Below are 17,337 nucleotides of genomic sequence, written 5' to 3' on the forward strand. Positions count from 1 at the left end.
TAAAAGTGGTTTCGGCCTGTCTGTCATTCCAAGATTTAAAAGTGGATGTTGCTTTGATCCATCCAGGACAAGTCCATGAAGTTACCACTTCAGCTTACTTTAACATCACATGATAAGTTACATCTCAGTTTCAGTAAAGGAACTCCACCCAGAATCAGGCTCAGAACGGAGACAGCCCCACACACGTAGCTTTTCATACCGTAGCACCTGTTGTGTTTGCTTTGGAAAGGTGAGAGCTATCAGTTCAGTGAAGAGCTTAATCCCCCAGCTTTGCACTGCCATGGCCTCCCTATAACCTGGTCTTCATATTATAAGTGTGTTCTTGCTCAGAAAAAGAGGGCTTCACAGCACAGTGAAATAAAGTTGGTACCAACTTCATAACAGCATTGTAACACGTTGTGTAGCTGTAATGGTATTTCTTAGCTGACTAACTCTCAAAAGTTACTGTAGTGCATAACAGTGTTTGTCGAAGGCTTGTCCAGCACAAACAGATCACTGACAAGTTACCTGTACTTTCGGGCTGTTCTGAAGAGACCCTATGTTATCACTCATTTCCTCTCCATACCACTCGGCCATCCAGCTTGCGTTTACTGATGAGCCCACGGTGTCATCAATGTCAACTTAGACAGAACTTGAAGTAAGCTCATTTTTGCAAGTGCTGTTGCTGTTTAAATCCTGGAAAGTTGTCATTTCATGTACATTGATGAGGGTGAGCATGTGTTTCATATCTGGTCTGGTTTTTTGGTAACTGGGAGACATACTCTCTTTTCTTAGACATGTCTAAAAGAGAGAACACAAAGGAAAGATTAAAACTGAGAATCCCTATGAAAGACAATTTAAAAAAAAATAAATTTTGAAAGTTTTGCTTTTTCTCCTTGCTAACCATATACCTTTTCCATTTGTTTGTTGCCAGAAGCACCCAGTACAAAGAAAACTGCTGTTTCTTCCGAAATCAATGAATTTTATAGGACAAAAGCCTTAGTGACAAAAGGAAATTTATATTTTATTCACATTTTCATCTGAACAGGCCTTGCATCAAGCTCTTGCAAGTAGGCTTCTACCTGCCTTCAATACAAGCCAGGGTCCGAAATATTTTCCTCAAGTTATCAAAGTAAAACCCCAGTCCTGTCAACCACTTCTAAACTGAATGTCGCTGCTCAGTTTAGTGGAGATAAGGCACAATCTCCACTAAAGGAGAGGACAAGGCAACATGTAAGAACTTATCAGGAATTTTAAATAATGAAGCTCACTTGTGAGATCAGGGCAATATTAAATTTCGATGAAAGCTAGGTTAATACCTGAGACTGGACTTCACCCAAGAGTAAGATACACATAATTCCACCAGAGTGGTTATCTTCACTACACAGCTCTGCATTTTATAACTGCACTAAAACTAGGACTGTTTTTTTAACAAAAGCTAAGGACTGATTTCTGTAGAGATCTGAAATTCTTTCAGGACACTGAGAAGAACGGGGGCATCTATCTCTTCTGAGTGATATCCTTGCTTTCATACTTTCATCCTAACAAATTCCTACAAGATTTGCCTTGTCAAACTTTAGTCTGAACAGCACAAATTACTGGCAGAATTGTCAATCTAAAAAAGAGCAGGCATAAATTTAATTGCTCCCTGAAGATACATGGAAAGCTACATTTAGTTTCAGCTAATTAGATATTCTCCAATCAACAGTTATGATTCATCTGCTGAGAAGCAAAACAAGATGGCAAATATGAAATAGGCAGCAGAAGTTAAATTTGGCCTCCCAAAATGCTGGGATTGGTTTTGTTTTATTTTTAATTACAAAGGCAGCCAGTGATGCACTGTATCAACACCCAAAACTCATGCTGTCTCAGAGCCAGGAGGCAGAGACTTCTGCACGAGGGGGTGTCCTCATTGCCACCGCAGACAAAGCATAGTTTTGCTTCTGTGGAGTGAGCTTCCCGAGTACCTCCTCTCCCCTCCATCCCAGAACTACCAGTAAGCATTAAAGGTATGGATAAAACACCCAAGGAGGTTCTTTTCCATGTATCTGAAAATGTCTGTTTAACAAGAAAGACGGGCGTTCACAAAAATGCCCATCTGAAATGGATTGTCACCACTTTAGAGGTGTGAAAACTGAGGCAAAATTCAGGTGGACTTGAACATGTCTATCATGCCACCACACAAAGCAATGCTACAGGTGGGAAAGGGATCCCATGGGCCTGTGCCTCCATCTGAGGCAAATGCTATTCCCAGGTACCAAACCAGAAGAGCTGCTGCTGTACCCATAACCTGATGAGTAGTTTGCACACAGAGTAACTAGAAACAGAAATGGGCAGTGAGGTGCAGAAAAACAACTGATGGTTTGAGTTATATCAGGGTGCAGTGAAATGTTCTATCTCTTTGGAACTCCATCCTGTGTTCCTTGTGATCAAACCTGAGTTTGATCATAAATTAAGTATGAACACCAACTTCAGAACAGCTGTGCTAAAGTAGTGCTAGCACAGAAAATGAGTGGGGGGTTTTTGTTGTTTTTATTGCTTTGATTATGAAAAAGCAATTTACTTACACAGGTAAAGAAGATGAGCAGCAAGTAAAAAATCCCCAGGCAAGTCAGCATGAAGAGCTCACTCTTGTACTTTTTAAATTTTTCTTTTTCTATTCCAGGGCAACCTAAAATGTAAAGAAAGGTGTTTGTAAAACATTATTCTGGTGTTTGTAAAATATTTTTAAACTGTTACCTTCATGAAATGCCATATAGAGCATGGAAGAGTTGAAGCTTTCTACTGTACCTGTTACTTTTAATGTGACTGTGCTGCTTAGATTGTGTTCTCCACTCTGTTCCCCCAAAGTGCACTTATATGTCCCGCTGTTTTGGCTGGTAACATTTTTGATCCTCAGTGAAAAGAAGGTGTCGTTGGAGAGCTCCAAGGACCCCCCAAGTTCTTTTGGATAACGAGATTCCACATCGAGGACTTCCCATGCTATTCCTTTGCCGTCTCCAGCCATCTGGAAAACACAAATACATGTCTTTTCTTGGGCAACAGTGTCATCCTCAGTTTTAGGAGAAAGAAAATTTTAAAGCCAGCTTATGGCTGAAAATGCAGAGGCTAAAGAGAGGGGGGGAACACAACCTCAAACCCATTTAATACGTTCATGCTCACAATCCAAAAGTATAAGGGCTTTTGCTTAAATGGACCCTACATTTATAAATAGGTACTATAGAGCTATTCTGTACTAATTTCTTAAGCTGCCTCACCTGGATACAAGCCTGGTAGGGATGCAACATAATAAAAGGCAGTAGTAGAATGTGCTCTCAATGTGCCTATGCAGAGGCCCCAGAAGAGTTCAGAGAGAGAGACAGCCCATGGGGAGCTAAGGCAGCAAGAGGCAGCACTACTCAGTTGCTTATCTGTGGCTCTGGGGAACACAGGTCCCCAGGAGAGCATGGCAGCAGGCAGGTAAGCTCCACCACTGCCTGTGCTTGCCCTGCTAGCACAATTTCTGCCATGCAGTGGTGAGAATTAATCCTGCTAACCCAGCCAGCATGCCACAGTGCGATGCCTCTGCCGGCATGGCCTGCCATTCTCCCAGCAGCCCCCCAGCCCAGAGTTCCTTGTGTGGGAATGCAGCCCTGGAAACAGCCCTGTGCCACTTTCTGTGCAGCTGACGCCTGAAACCACGATGCCTCTCTGGAGGAATGGGGGTTCCCCCTCTCCCCTTCCCTTCCTTCCGCTCTTTATTGGAACCAAAGAACAAAAAATTGCTTCGACTCCTTCAGATTCAGTTGTGTGAAGGTCACAAGCAGGTCCTGGTGCACTTGGGGAGCATTTGTATGTTGAATTTCTTAATAATAACCAGAAGAGCTACATTCCTTGGCATTGCTGAGAGGCTGCTGGAGGAATGAAGTATATTCCCAGAACAGTTCGTATTGCAGGGTGATAGGATGCACTGAAAATGACAATTGGCTGGGAACCACAAAGAAAAGAGAAATCACTAAGCTGATTTGAAAGATGGGAGAAGGGTTTGAATTAGCCCGTGTCCATTCTTATTCATCGAAGTCACTCCCAGGGATTTCGAGGCAGCATGCCCTCCATGAAGGTTTCCCAAGTAATGAATTCAGTCTTTCTGTAGACCAGTAGAGCCAGAGCCAGCTCGTAAGTCCAAGGCTCAGCATTTCAGCCAAACCTATAACTAATATAAGCCAAGGACATTTTATTATTTTAATAGACACATTTTTGGGTTGTATGTTGGTGCTTACTTGCTATCAATATAGCTACTGCATCGGGGTATAACAGTTACACTGTAAGTTATTAAAATTAACACAATTTTCTCATACTGGGGCTAGGAGTATCTGGTTTCCCTTTCATGTGTTCGCATGAGGAAAGCACACTCGGGAGTCTGGAGAGATATATGGGCCTGCTGCTCCATTATATTTTGCTGTTTTTTGCAGCCCTAAAATGGTGTAAAACAAGCTGCAAGTTGAGGAACTTTTCAGGAACTGGAGAATGACACTAAAACACAAAATTTCCGTAATTGTAAAGATTCTTTCTCAGAAAGGTTTCAGGTTTTTTAGTGCATGAACTGAAACACAGAGCAGTAATTCCCTGGGACTTTCCATACATTACCCAGAAAGAGGGAAGAAAGTACCTTCTTCCTCTTAACCCCCAGTAAATTTACCCCAGGTTCTCTTTCTTATTACACCCAGCCCCAAGCAGCTACCAGCGTATGGTAGTTTTCAGGCTATAAGGCCTTCACTGTGCTACAGGGATTTAGGTATTTTCAGGCCCTGCACATTGTCAGACATGTGGCCAGAGGAATTCCAATACCCAGGCTGGGCTCAGCTCTGGTTACAACTCGGTCAGTAGCAGTTAAGTGGATATAGCTGACCTCCCTCAAAACTAATTTTTGCCACTCTCCCTTTCCTTACCATCCGCTTCCTCAGTGAAATTTAAAACTGTCCATAGGGCAATAGGGAGAACCAGCCTGTCTGGTCTTTGCATTGCCCTAAGTTGCAGATAGAAGGTCTGAGCTACACACAGAAAATTAGTTTTGTTTTAGGGTGTTTTTTTCTTTTTTCAACTCACTGGTAGCATAAATAATTGCTGTCTTGGGTGGCAAATGGTGCTGCAGTTCTTGTGGCTGAGATCTGGGAATGAGAAAACATTTTGATCTTTCTGTATGCAATTGTAATCAGCACTGCTCATATAAGGGAGAAGTCAAGTCCATGTATCCCATGCCTATGTGCTTATTCCAAGTGAAATGTTGGGTAAATGATTTAATTTCCCTGTTTGACGGGAACAGTGAGGGATAGGATTGGTTATTGCCTCCAAAGCTTTTTAAGGCGCTCAGTTGCTGTCAAAAGCAGAATGACAGTGACCCTGGTGACAAGCCAATCAGAATTTTGCCTTACATAGACCCGCCCCATGTAGGGCAAAACAGTGTCGATGAAGCTGCACTAACAAGGTGCCTTTCCCCAAAACAGAAGAAAAAGTTACTTTGTGGTCTAATCTGATTCTGCCACTTGTGGTGAAACCGGTGGCGACCTGGATGGGGATTGCAAACCTTGCATTTGGGGAGGAGGAGGAGGAGGAGGAAGGGGTCATATGTGTGGGTTTAATTGGGGGTTTGCATGCATCTCTTTCTTCATTAAATCTCCCCTTTACTTAAGGGCAAAGGCAAGCAAGGCAGTCTGTGGGGGTGCTCTGTGCCCAGCAGCGTTTTTTAGGCTGCAGAGACATCTGGTGGCATTTTTCCAGCCTCTACAGGCAGCGCATCCACTTCTACTCAGGACACAGCAAGCCCTTCTCTGATGCCTGAACCAAGCGTGTTTCCACTGCAGTCTTATCCCCTGTCATCTTATTAAAAAAAAAAACCTCCCCCTCCCTTTTAAAATTCTTAAAGTAGAGAGGAAACATCTCAGCAAATTTGCAGTGTGTCCCCATATCCCAGCTTTATAAAAGGAAGTCTGTGAGATGTTCAGTAAGGTCATCGTTCTGCCTCTTGCTCTATTCAAGCTGACCTCTTTTCCCCTCAAACCTAATTAAAATTACAAAAATGCCATTTTGTTTGCCACCTCCTGTGAATTACTTGGCAGACTATCACTAGACAGATCATTTTGCAGCTCAAGCTTTTATGATAAACCAGCTCTAATTCATGCCAAGTGTCCTCCAGGTGATACCACAGCCCAAGGTAACTGCTAGGGGTTTTACCTAATTAATTCCACACATGCTTAGAGGGATCGAAGCAAGCGCTGTCAGTGACAGCAATCCACTTGTGTAGGGACCATGCCTTTCCCAATCAGTGAAAAAATATTTTCTGCCCAGGTTTCATTTGTGTTTCATTTTCTTTACACTTTGCTGGTGAGCCAGCTGCAGCATGCCAGCTTCCCCTGCTCCTGACCTCCAAATGGAGTAGAAAAGGGAGGTGGTCTGTTCCTGCTCCCATTTTTGCTGCTAATGGCTTTACCAAAATTCAAAAGTGGGGACAGGTAGAAATTCTAGTGAATCTATTTGCATAAAAAGGGCCTCGTTTCCATGCTGTCTGATGGGGGTTACTGAATCAAGAATTTTTCTGGGAAACAGGGACCTGCAGGTTGCCAGCATCATTCTGCCTATCTGCATAAAACTACCCATCAAGAAAATTAAAAAAAAAAAAAAACAAAAGAAATGCAAGTTTATGTTTATTGTCACATATACATTGACCTGCAGCAATGTCTGTGACAGACTTTCAGAAATCAGCTTGGGGGAAAAAAACCTACAGAAGTCTGTTTTTTTCCATCTCCTCCATAGCAATGAGAAGAAATGCTCCCGCCAAGGGCTGATACTGTCCAACACCTTCATTAAGGACCTGGACACTGGGATAGTACTCAGCTAGTTGCAGGTGACATAAAACTGGGAACAGTGGCTGAAACACCAGAGGGTCATGCCATCCAGAGGGACCTTGATGCGCTGGAGGAATTGGCTGACAAGAACCTTGTGAAATTCAAGAAATGGAAACACCAAGTCCTGTCCCCGGGGTAGAATAACCCCAGGCATCAAAACAGGCTGAGGACAACATGCTGGGAAGGCCCTGGTGTCCCAGTGGACACCAAGTTGACCACAAATCAGCAATAAACCCTTGTGACAAAGAAGGTTGATAGTCCTGGGCTGCACTTGGCAGAACATCTTCACCAGATGCTGAAATGAGGTGATCCTTCCCCTCTGCTCAGTCCCTGCTGAGACACACCCTGAAGTGCCGGGGTCAGCGCTGGGCTCCCTTGTGCAAGAAAGGCATGGGCATAGCAGAGAGAGTCCAGCTAAGGGCCACAAAGATGACTAGTATCTTGGAGCACCTGACATATGAGCAGAGGGTAGAAGAGATTATTCAGCCTGGAGGAGACCAGGCTCAGGGTCATCTTATCAATATTGATTCAACCTGATTGCCAAAGGGATGCAAAAAACAAAGCCAGCCTCTTCTCAGTGGCCTTCAGAGACAAGATAAGAGGCAATGGGTACAAACTGAAATTAAGGAAATTACACTTAAACACAAGAAAAGCTTTTTTTACTGTCAGAGTGGTTAAACGCTTGAATGGGCTGCCCAGAGAGGGTGGGGAGTCTCTATCCTTTGAGATATTCAAAACTAAACCGGACACAGCCATGAGCAACTAGCTCTAGTTGTCTTTTTTTAGTGAGTGTAATTGAAAATTATTATAGTTCCCAAAAGCTTGGAAACAGCTGGTCTAAAGAGGTTGTGATTTTCCCACATATATTCTCTAATCAATTGACTGATTCTTATTAAGTTTCTCCTAGCCCGGAGCTTTTTGATAAGAACAGTGGTGCTGATACAGGGGATATTAAAAAGAGATATGTTTGATTGTAAATACCACTGAGCTGATATATTCCTGTTCTCTGACTGGATGAATTATGAGAAATAGGTAGAATAATTAGACATCCAAAATTTAAGTGCTCTTCAGCAAATATTTCTTTTTCAGAGAACTAAAAAAAAGGTGGAAGAAGGAGGAGCAACACTTTTCTCAGTCCTAGCTGTCTGGGTTTTAGCTGCAGTTTTGCAAAGTGCTACAGCATTACATGGTAGTACCACTAAACAAAGGCAATTCACCCACGCTGTAGTACTTACACCCAACTAATCAATTAAATTTTAATTTTACCATTAACATGTGAGAGTGAGCAGTTGTAAACTCTCTGCTGTCATTAAATACCTTTTCTCATTGAACTTTTCCCACACTAAGGTTATCTTCCAGGTAAATCAAAGTGCCAGTATAATCCACTTTTCCCATAAAAGCAAAATTTTATTTTAAACAAAATGATTCAGGTCCAAAACTGATGTCAGTTTAAAGGTGGAACATATTAACATCAAATTATTTCCTTCTGAGGGTGGGATGGTTGTAAAAATGGTTTTGTTTAAAATTATACCAGGCATAATGGCCAAGCTGAAATTTCTGTTATAGAGAGCTAAAACCTACATATGGCCAGAAGGAATTTATTTTCCAAAGCAAAATATATAGAATTCTGGCCATGCCCAATAGCCAACAAATAATGAAACACAACTGAGCTGAAACCACTTAATAGGTGTATTTTTCAGCACAAAAGCACTTTCACATTCGATTAGTGCTGAAGGTGCATCCATATGGTTCCTATACAGTGTCATGTAGAGGTACCAAAGTTAAATTTGCAAATAACATATATAAATTGTGGGCACATGTGAGTGAACTCTGTGTGTGCCATAGAGGAGAAGAAAAAACAAAACAAAACCCCCAAAAAATCCAAAACCCAACCCCAAAACAACAGCGAAGGAACTATGTGTGACATATGAGCCAGCTGGAAAAGCCCTTTGACTCAGACTCAGTCACACAGTCTCTTTATTGTTTGGTTGGTTTGTTGTTTTTTTTTAGCTAAGGGCATGCAGCACCAGTGCATGTCAGGCAAAGAATTGTTTTGATCATGAAATAATTTCCACTGCTCCCTTTCTGTCTAAATCATCCATGTGATGAAGCTACTTGGGGATGAATAGATGTCTGAGGAGCATTTCACTCACTGTTTTGCATATGTTAGAAGTTAGACTGAAGTAATTTACCTATGCTAATAGATCACAGACAGGCACATTTAGCAGAAGCTATTTCCTTTGAAGAAAGGTGCAATTAATTTTAAATGTCTATAATCTTTATTCTTATTTTGTAATATGACTTCCCACTGTAATTCTGCCCCAGTTTTATATTTTTCAGGGAAATGTTATAAAGTTAACAGATTTCTCTCCTCTAGAGCGCAACCTTCTTTCCTCTTCCTCAAGATTTGTTTTAGATTAAGACTTTTCTGGCTATCACATGAACAAAATAGCAAAATATCCACTGGGACTTCATTTCTGTGTGTTTAAACTTAGTTTTCAAACTGGATATAAAGTGATAATTATCAGGTTTTATGAAGTGGTTCTCATTTTCAGTGTTCTGCACAAAGAGAAACTGTTCAGTTTTCAATATCTCTATGAGGCAGAAAGGTAAGTAAAGTTTCATTACACAGATTCTTGTCGTGTAGGTGGGCCATAGAGATTAAAACCAGTATTTCCATAGACAATTCCCAGTGCCTGAGTGCTCAGGCAAAAATTACTTAGTTTTCAGTTCTCAGTTAGCAAACTTCCACACTGCTTATATATGGTTTTATGGCATGTAGGTTGCCCAGCAGTCCTAAAAATGTACCACACTGTAAGACCACCATCATTATGAGTTCTCTTTTTCATGGCCACACAGTGAATGGGATGAGAGCTGCATCAGGCTGGAGGAGGACTTGGTGCTCTACCTTCTCCCCAGTGTGTTTGGCCAGCCTAGTTAAAAACTATTTTTGAGTTAAAACTATTTTGTCTGAGCTGACTGACTGTGGTCCTATTCTATACAGAACTACTTACACAGGTAACTTCATGCATGAGAATAATTAGCTCCAATGATCCTGGATGCACAACAGATGAAACACATCCATGCTATTTTTGTGGAGTATGAGACATTAGCAAAAGTGAAGGAATTACTGAATGCAAACTTTCTTTTTTACATCCAGTTGAATTTTTACATGACAATATTAAGTCCTGTAAACAGTTTTCTCCATACAGAACTGAAAAAACAAGTACTTTTAAATTATATCTTTTTTTTTTTTAGGAGATTGTAACAAACTGTTTAAAAGCACCACTTAATTGGTCTGAGCACGCAGAGATGCCAGTGGGAAGGAGGGGTTCATTCACCAAACACTCATCCTGTGCAAACAGCTGCACATGCAGCACTATAATGTTGCCACCATCATTTTTTTTAAAGCAGCAGAAACAAAGGTTAATTGCTTGCATTTACTTCACAGTTCAAAGTGACCTCATACAAAAGATTTCACCTAACAGCTGCTTGAACTTTACAGCCTGAAATTTCATACCATTTGTTGGAATTACCTTTTAATTAGCCCTTTGGGGGTATATGTGGTGTTTATTGATTAATCCTTCAGTAGTTGTTTCTAAATAACATATTAATTACCAATGTTGGGTAGCCCAGTCACACTCCACCATCCCCCCACCCTCCTTTTTGCACTGTTGGGTGGGGACAGCAGCACAGAGTTAGCGAGGTGAGGGGAGAGATCTTCAAGCTGCTGCCTATTTAGCTAGGCCCATAAGTAGAAGTATTGCTTCTTCAGCACAAAATACTGAGCCTAAATTACTTCTTCCTGCTCGAAGTCAGGCTTTTTAGATTTGGTGCTCTGCTTTTCCTAATATGGCTGCAACTGCGGCTTGGGCAAGCATCACAACCTGCCTATCCCCACTTCTCACCTCTCTCCTGGGACGAGTACCCAGAAGACTTCGGTACCATGGCTGGTGCCATCACCCCTGAGAATTGTGGCAAGAGCTGACGATAGCTAGACTTTTATTACTTCTTATGTCAGCAGAGAAAAAAGTGTGAGGTCCTGTCATGCTTGACATTGGGAAAACAGTCTTTTCCTGAGCAAAACGGGTGAAGCAGGAAGAGCAAGGAGAAAATGGAAGGAAAGGAGATTGAAGGGACAGGGCAGGGGACATGCACTGGCAGTCTGGACTGTAACAGCCTGACTGCTGCAAAGGGAAGCAGCACTAGTGAGGGCTGCTGAGGAAAGAGCCCACACAAAAAGCATTATCAAATACCACCCTCCCCTGCATATGCAGTCATTTTGTGCCCAGGTGGAACTGTAAAGAGCTACAAGAAAACAAGGAATTGGGTCTACATGCCTTCCTTACACTTCTTCATTGGGGCAATGGCTTTGGAATGCTGTTTGCTGCCTGGGCCTCCCAACTGCCATTGAACTCGGAGAAGGATGTGCTTCTGGAGGATTGCCACACCTCAGCCTGTTTTTGTTGACTTCCAACACTGGGTTTGGGGACAATATTTCTCAAATCCAGTCAACCTCTGTATTTTTTCCTCCCCCACCCCCTACCGTTTCTCCATTTCTGCTTAACTCCTCCAGGTCCACCAGACTCCATGGTTTGCATTCAATGAGCTCTCTGCCTTTCTTAGACACTGTGAGAAAAATGGAGCCTTAAACAATTAGCATGTGTCTGGATGGAAAATACAGATACTTATCCAGCTTTAGAGGCAGAAATCAAAAAAGAATAAGTTGACTTATATCCCAGCTCCTATAGTAAAATTCAACAAAGTGCATTATTCTCTCCTCTCTGTCTCTCACACATGCTTAGTTCAGCATTTTGGAAAAGAAGACTATAGATGCTGCACTTGGTGGTGGATTGTTAGCCAGATGTTCAAAACAACTCTTTTGGGATGCAGTTGTCATCTAATCAGTAGGCAGATGCTCATTCTTGTACTAGCAATGAAATTCAGATGCATTGCAATTTTCAACCACAGAAACCCTATCTAAATACACTGTTGGTTTACCCTAGGGAATGGTTTTAAAACTATATCTGACCAAACTGCTGAGGAAGCCAAGGCTGTGGCTTTATGTTCTGGCAGAGATAAATTAACAGTTTTCACCCACCATAAATAGGGGGTTTTTTTCCCTTGGCTTCCATTGCTCTACCATCACATGGGAAAGTAATTCAACACTTTAACCCACAAAATCTTTATTCACAGATTGATTTTCCACTACTATAACAAGCAACAAAAAGTTGACTTAACAGGCAACAAGAGGACCACCAAGATTGGCAGGAGTGTATGGCTGGGAGTGGGGAATGGAGGAGAACGAAACCTTCATTTTTTCCTGTTAATTTGGCTCACACTGTAAACTGAAATCATGCACTAAGATGCAAATACACAGTGCCATACAGAATGTCAACAGTCACTTCTTTCACCACTGGGCAATTCTACCTCTCTATCTATAAGAAATTTTATCTTGAAAATGTTGATCAGGATTTTTGGCTCATTAGCTGATTGATCCATGTAACCCCTCCTGCAAACAGGTGGTCAGCAGGGCTCTCCTGCTCTGTAGATGGGATTTCTGAATCGGAGCAGTCAAGATGTGACTTTTACTTCATGACTACAAAGAGATAATTCAGAATTTCTGGCTCTGCATCTGCCTTCTGCACACCCTGCCCTTATGCCCACCTCACTAGTCAAATCTTCCTGAAGAGTAGCAAGTACTTTTTTAGTTCTTCTATGTCAAAGATAAAATCTTTGGGGAGAATTAACCAAGGAACATCATTGATATTGCAAGGCTTAGATGCCATTTTTTGCTCTGAAGAAAATCCTGGAAAGACCCTTCTTTGTAGTAGTAATTGGCAGGCTGCACATGGGGCATCATCTGAATTCCGATCCATGGAAGCCAGCAATAGTTAGATAGAAAAGCAGGCCAAGAGCAATTCAGAGAATCACACTCAAATAGTCTGTCTACAATGGCATGGAAAGCATCTGTTTTTCGTGATCAGCTCAAATGCTCGCACTGCTGCCTTATCTCTGCTGCACTGACAGGAGAATGCCTCTTCAGAAAGCAACCCATTTTGTACAAGACAAGTCAGCATCAGGTAGGAAAGCAAAGCAGACTGCTCAAGTAACTTAGTTTTTTTTCTTACTTTATACCAAGATGCTGTCTGGTAGGCGATTGAGGTGTCCTGAAGAACCTTACAGGGCAGGAGTGCTTCTTCAGCACACCTTACAGCAATGTCTGGGGCCGCCACAGAAGTCCCAAGGATCAAGCACCAAACTGCAAAGCACAGGTACATATTGCATTTGAAAAAGATTGCTTATGTAAATCCTTCCTGTTTTCCCAAAACATATCCCCACAAAATAAAGACCAGAAAGAAAAATGCAGAGCTGCCCACTTACCATTGCATAGGATGATGAGAAGAGTGTAGACTACCGGAGACATGGCTTTTACTGCCTCAAATCACAGAGCAGCAACAGTGTGCCTCTTTGCAGGATGGACTGTGAGAGCCGAGTGAAACTGCTACTGCTTCTACAGTGATATTTCTGAAGGCAGACTGAGGAATGCCCCAGACTTATCTTGAGGTTTGTCACAGGGAAAATCCCTACGTGCAGGAAACAAGGCTCCTCCCCCTAAATGTGTCAGGTCACTCCCATTTCTGCAGCCGCTTGTGCCGGTAGCACCTCACCTCCCTTTTTTCTTCCTTTTTCCCCCCTCTGTGCTTGTCTGAACAGATTTAAGTTTGACCACTGTGGGTTGGTGTAAAGGCCACCAAAATCAGCACCGAAAGAATCTCTCTTGAGTGACAAAATCTCAGGGGAAAGGGCTTGTCAGCCTCCCAAAATCCCCTCTCAACATTCTCTCTGCAGCTCTAACAGAACAGAGTCTGTGCAAAGGTTGGCCTTATGAAATGACATTTCTGAAACCACATTTAAGCCCTGAGGTCATAGCACCACAAGAATGTTTTGACTTGGGGCTAAGGGCTAAGCAGGAGTTTTCGGCACGGCTGAGCAATACAATCTGTATTTCTGTAGTGCTACACATTCAATTCCTCATGTAGAACAGCACCTCTTCTTAGTATATTTTGTCATTTTCAAGACAAACAAGGGCATCTGGACTGATGTAATTTTACCAAATTATGTGCTGAAAAATTTCATCATGGAAAAAAGTCAAGACAGCTCCCAGAAGGGGAACCATTTGGACATCCCCTCTAGATATCTGGAGGGAGGCAGGGAAATCCTTTCCTTGTGATCTGTGAGAGCTGTTTGCCCCTGGAGAATTTTTGAGGAAGTTCAAGGTTGATCACAGAAGCATTTACAAATCCTGAAACTGAAAGTTGCTGATGTTATTTTTGGAAAACCATTGTGGCTGCTGTCTTTAGGCTACTGAGATCACGATGGAGAGAAGCCATTTAGGAGGGGGGGGTGAGATTTGAAGGGTGGAGAGTGAATGGTTAGCCTCTTTTAAAAACCAGGGTCCCAGAAGCCACTTCAGTCTGGGCATCCTAAATCCAAATCACCTCTAGAAAACTTTGTGAGAAGTCAGTTTGGCAAGTCCTCACCATGCAAAAGTCCAACTCAGATGAGTAAACACTGTGGGTGGGTAACACTTTTGGAAACTCCACTTTGTTCTGTGAAGGAAGTCAGACAGTAATTTCACCAGGGACCTCACTATTGAAATAGCCCATTTATTTTTAAAGCTTTTTGCTTCTATCTTCATTGACCGTCATGGTAAATATAACAGGCTCTAAGCTTTATTTTTCTCTTCGTATTTTCTGGTTTCAAGGACCTTAATCCATTACTTAGAAGGTATAGGTAAAATGTAAATCCCAGTGGATCTTTTGAGAGTGAGAGAAAATCCTGAAGTCTCACTGCTTTCTCCTGTGTGAAATAACAGAGTCCTTGAGAAGACAGAAGTGGGGGGGAGATGCTGAAGGAAATCTTAAAGAGAAGAGGGCACCAGTTAATATATTTCACATCTGTTCTTCCCTAAAATGATGACTTTTCTGCCCCCGTGAGTCAGTCAAACACCAGGCCCAGCCTTTAGAAGGGCACTCAGCTTTCACCCAAGTGCTTCTTTCTGTGAGTCCTGCAGAGCTATGTATTTACCCTTCATAAATGCGTCAAGAGGCAAAAAACTTCTCTACCTCCCTTTTCACTGTGGGGAAACCCCCAGAGAGCAAACCATAGTAAGCTCCTGCCTCTGGTGTGGGTCAGCCCAGAGCAATCCTTCCCATAACATCCTGACCAGATGTGGTCTGGAGGGGCTGTGCAATGCCTAAGGCTGGGGTCACAAGTTTGGCTACAGAGAAGTGCACTGAAGGTAAGCATAAAGGGTCAGGCTTCAGTTTAATCTGAGAAATGTACATGCCTCACACACTTGCCAAGGAGATATTAAACAACATTCTTCCTCAGTCATGTAAAATACAGGACTCCTAAAAACACACAGGTTTTCCCTCCAGGACAGGCATAGCTTCAAGGAAAACAGCCCTTTTCCTCCAGAAGTATTTGCAAGTTCAGCTGCTGTTCCACAGCACGCTATGTGAAGCAGGAGAGCACGATATAAAAAAAACAAAAACTGAAACTCCCTTTGCTAGAGGAGGAGAAATAATTTTGTTTCTAAACTTTCCCTGGTTGGGATTTTTTTCTTTAGGGAAACTTTGAACTGGACTGGACTTTCCATCCTAAATTTTAATATCCTTTCTATGGTTTCAAAGAGCAAGTCTATTGTCCCCAGAGCCCTGGAACCTGCTTTGAGTTTCACTCCCGTCCTGAGCAGTTGGAAGCAATGGTAGCTCCATGGAAAGGCTTTGTGTGTTGGAGTTAAGAGGCAGTGATTGCCTGTCAGCCTTCTCTGTAAGAAACAGATCCACATCTTTGCAGGCCCCTCAGGAACTGCAGGAGCTGCACAGTTATGTGAATAAGTAGAAATTTACCATTAAATACATTGTTCTGTGTACCTAATGAGGCTTGCTTTCCTACTGGAGTGTTCTATTGCCTCTTCCTCTCCTTCCTTTGCCTGTACTACTCCCTACACAACTGTAAGCCCTTGATCTCACTGAGGAAGAAGCACCATCTGCTCTGGTGAGTCCAGAGCCACACACGTGATGACTGACATTAACAAGCAGTGTGTAAAATGGCTGGGTTCTGCCTACCTTTCCCTTAGCAAGGGGACTCATTTGGATCTTCATCTTTGACCCAGCTGCTGATTTTCATGAATTTCATAGGCACTCAATTCTCTTTGAGCCCCGATCCCTCTGTCAGCTTGATAGAAAGCAGGTTCAGAACATACTGGCTGATAGACAGCCAGATGGCGTGATCACAGAAATTTCATTCTCTGTGGGAAATGAGGCTAGAAGCACAAGGATGTGGGCTGGATTCATAGGATAAGGTTAAAAGTCAAGACTGTATATTTTTTCAGTGTTGATAGTGCGTGGAGAATGCTGTTGTGGAATCATAGCCTGTTTCCTTGAATCAGGTAGCTACTACATCCCTCAAATACTTGGGTAGTGGATTTTTCTGATTTTTTACTCCAGTGTGTTGCTGCAAAATATATGTAAGATTGCTTCTTATTTCATGTATTTTCTCCCAAGTGTGAGTGGTTTTTTTAAGAAAAAGCAAAGCCTTGGGTCTCTAGGTGCAAAGAGTATAGAGCTTTGCACAATGAAGGATCAAAGGTTAAGACAATGGTGCCAAAAGAGCATTTAGCATTTTTGGGGAGGCACAGATTTTTCTGTATTTGGGATATGATTATCAAATGTCATTTGTTCCACTGCATTTAAGTTTCTGCTTTGAATAAGGTCCATCCGTGTGCCTCATGTCTCTTGTGAAGCCTCTGGTGAGGGTTTTTTTTTGTTTATTTTTATTATTATTATCTCCTGTGCAGCAATAAAAACTGTCTGCTTCAGTTCAGCTGACAAATCCAGAAGGCTTTTGTTTTATATTTTAGTAGACGACTCTTTTTTAAATTACATATTTTGTGTAATGTGGCAATGTCAACCAAAGGAACAGTGACAGAAGAATCCACGGCCACAAAAGCAAGGTAGTCATGTATTCTGAGGGGCCCAGCAGAGCTGCAGTCATAGCATTTATTTTCCTGCCATGCTTGGATCTTGGTACTCACCACACCAAGTAAAAGCAACTGAGACTTTCCAGGTTGCAGCTAGTGATAGGTACATGGATTACTCACAGAGCAAGGAAAATTTAAGGACAAAATTCTCTTCTCTGCCCCTTCATGGCAGATGTTAGGTCAGGGACTGCCTTTGCTGTTTAAACAGTGGCAATCCAGCAATACTGAGAACCCAAAACACTGGAACTGTGACCAGCTGGGTGGCACAGAGCTCTGTGCTACAGACTGTCTCCCACTGGCAGCTCAGTAAATAACACCCAATTAATTATACACAAACAGCCACTCCTCTGAAATGCCTCGACTCTGGAGTGAGCCTTTTGAGATGTGCCAGCCCTCTTTGGCAAAGTAGGAACTAAGCACACTCAT

The 17,337-nt window shown here is 42.3% G+C and overlaps 1 protein-coding gene across 1 annotated transcript; it reads right to left on the reverse strand.

Annotated features, from left to right (window-relative positions):
• Window positions 1–483: 483 nt before the first annotated feature.
• On the reverse strand, window positions 484–13,398 carry CD83 (CD83 molecule). Its single transcript, XM_032704945.1, has 5 exons — window positions 13,245–13,398; window positions 12,992–13,122; window positions 2,770–2,986; window positions 2,547–2,650; window positions 484–780 (listed from the first exon to the last, which is right to left on the reverse strand). The coding sequence occupies exons 1-5, from the start codon at window positions 13,285–13,287 to the stop codon at window positions 622–624; spliced, it is 654 nt and encodes a 217-aa protein (XP_032560836.1). The 5' UTR covers window positions 13,288–13,398; the 3' UTR covers window positions 484–621.
• Between the last annotated feature and the right edge of the window lie 3,939 nt (window positions 13,399–17,337).

This window comes from Chiroxiphia lanceolata, chromosome 1, assembly GCF_009829145.1.
Source record: "Chiroxiphia lanceolata isolate bChiLan1 chromosome 1, bChiLan1.pri, whole genome shotgun sequence".
In the NCBI taxonomy this organism is placed as follows: domain Eukaryota; kingdom Metazoa; phylum Chordata; class Aves; order Passeriformes; family Pipridae; genus Chiroxiphia; species Chiroxiphia lanceolata.

Coding starts and splice junctions, on each gene's coding strand:
- CD83 (XM_032704945.1), bottom strand. CDS start 13,287: ATGTCTCCGGTAGTCTACACTCTTCTCATCATCCTATGCAATG. Junction 2,987..12,991: donor AGACAGCATCTTGGTATAAA/GTAAGAAAAAAA, acceptor TGTGTTTTCCAG/ATGGCTGGAGACGGCAAAGG. Junction 781..2,546: donor TGCTCATCTTCTTTACCTGT/GTAAGTAAATTG, acceptor TCTCTCTTTTAG/ACATGTCTAAGAAAAGAGAG.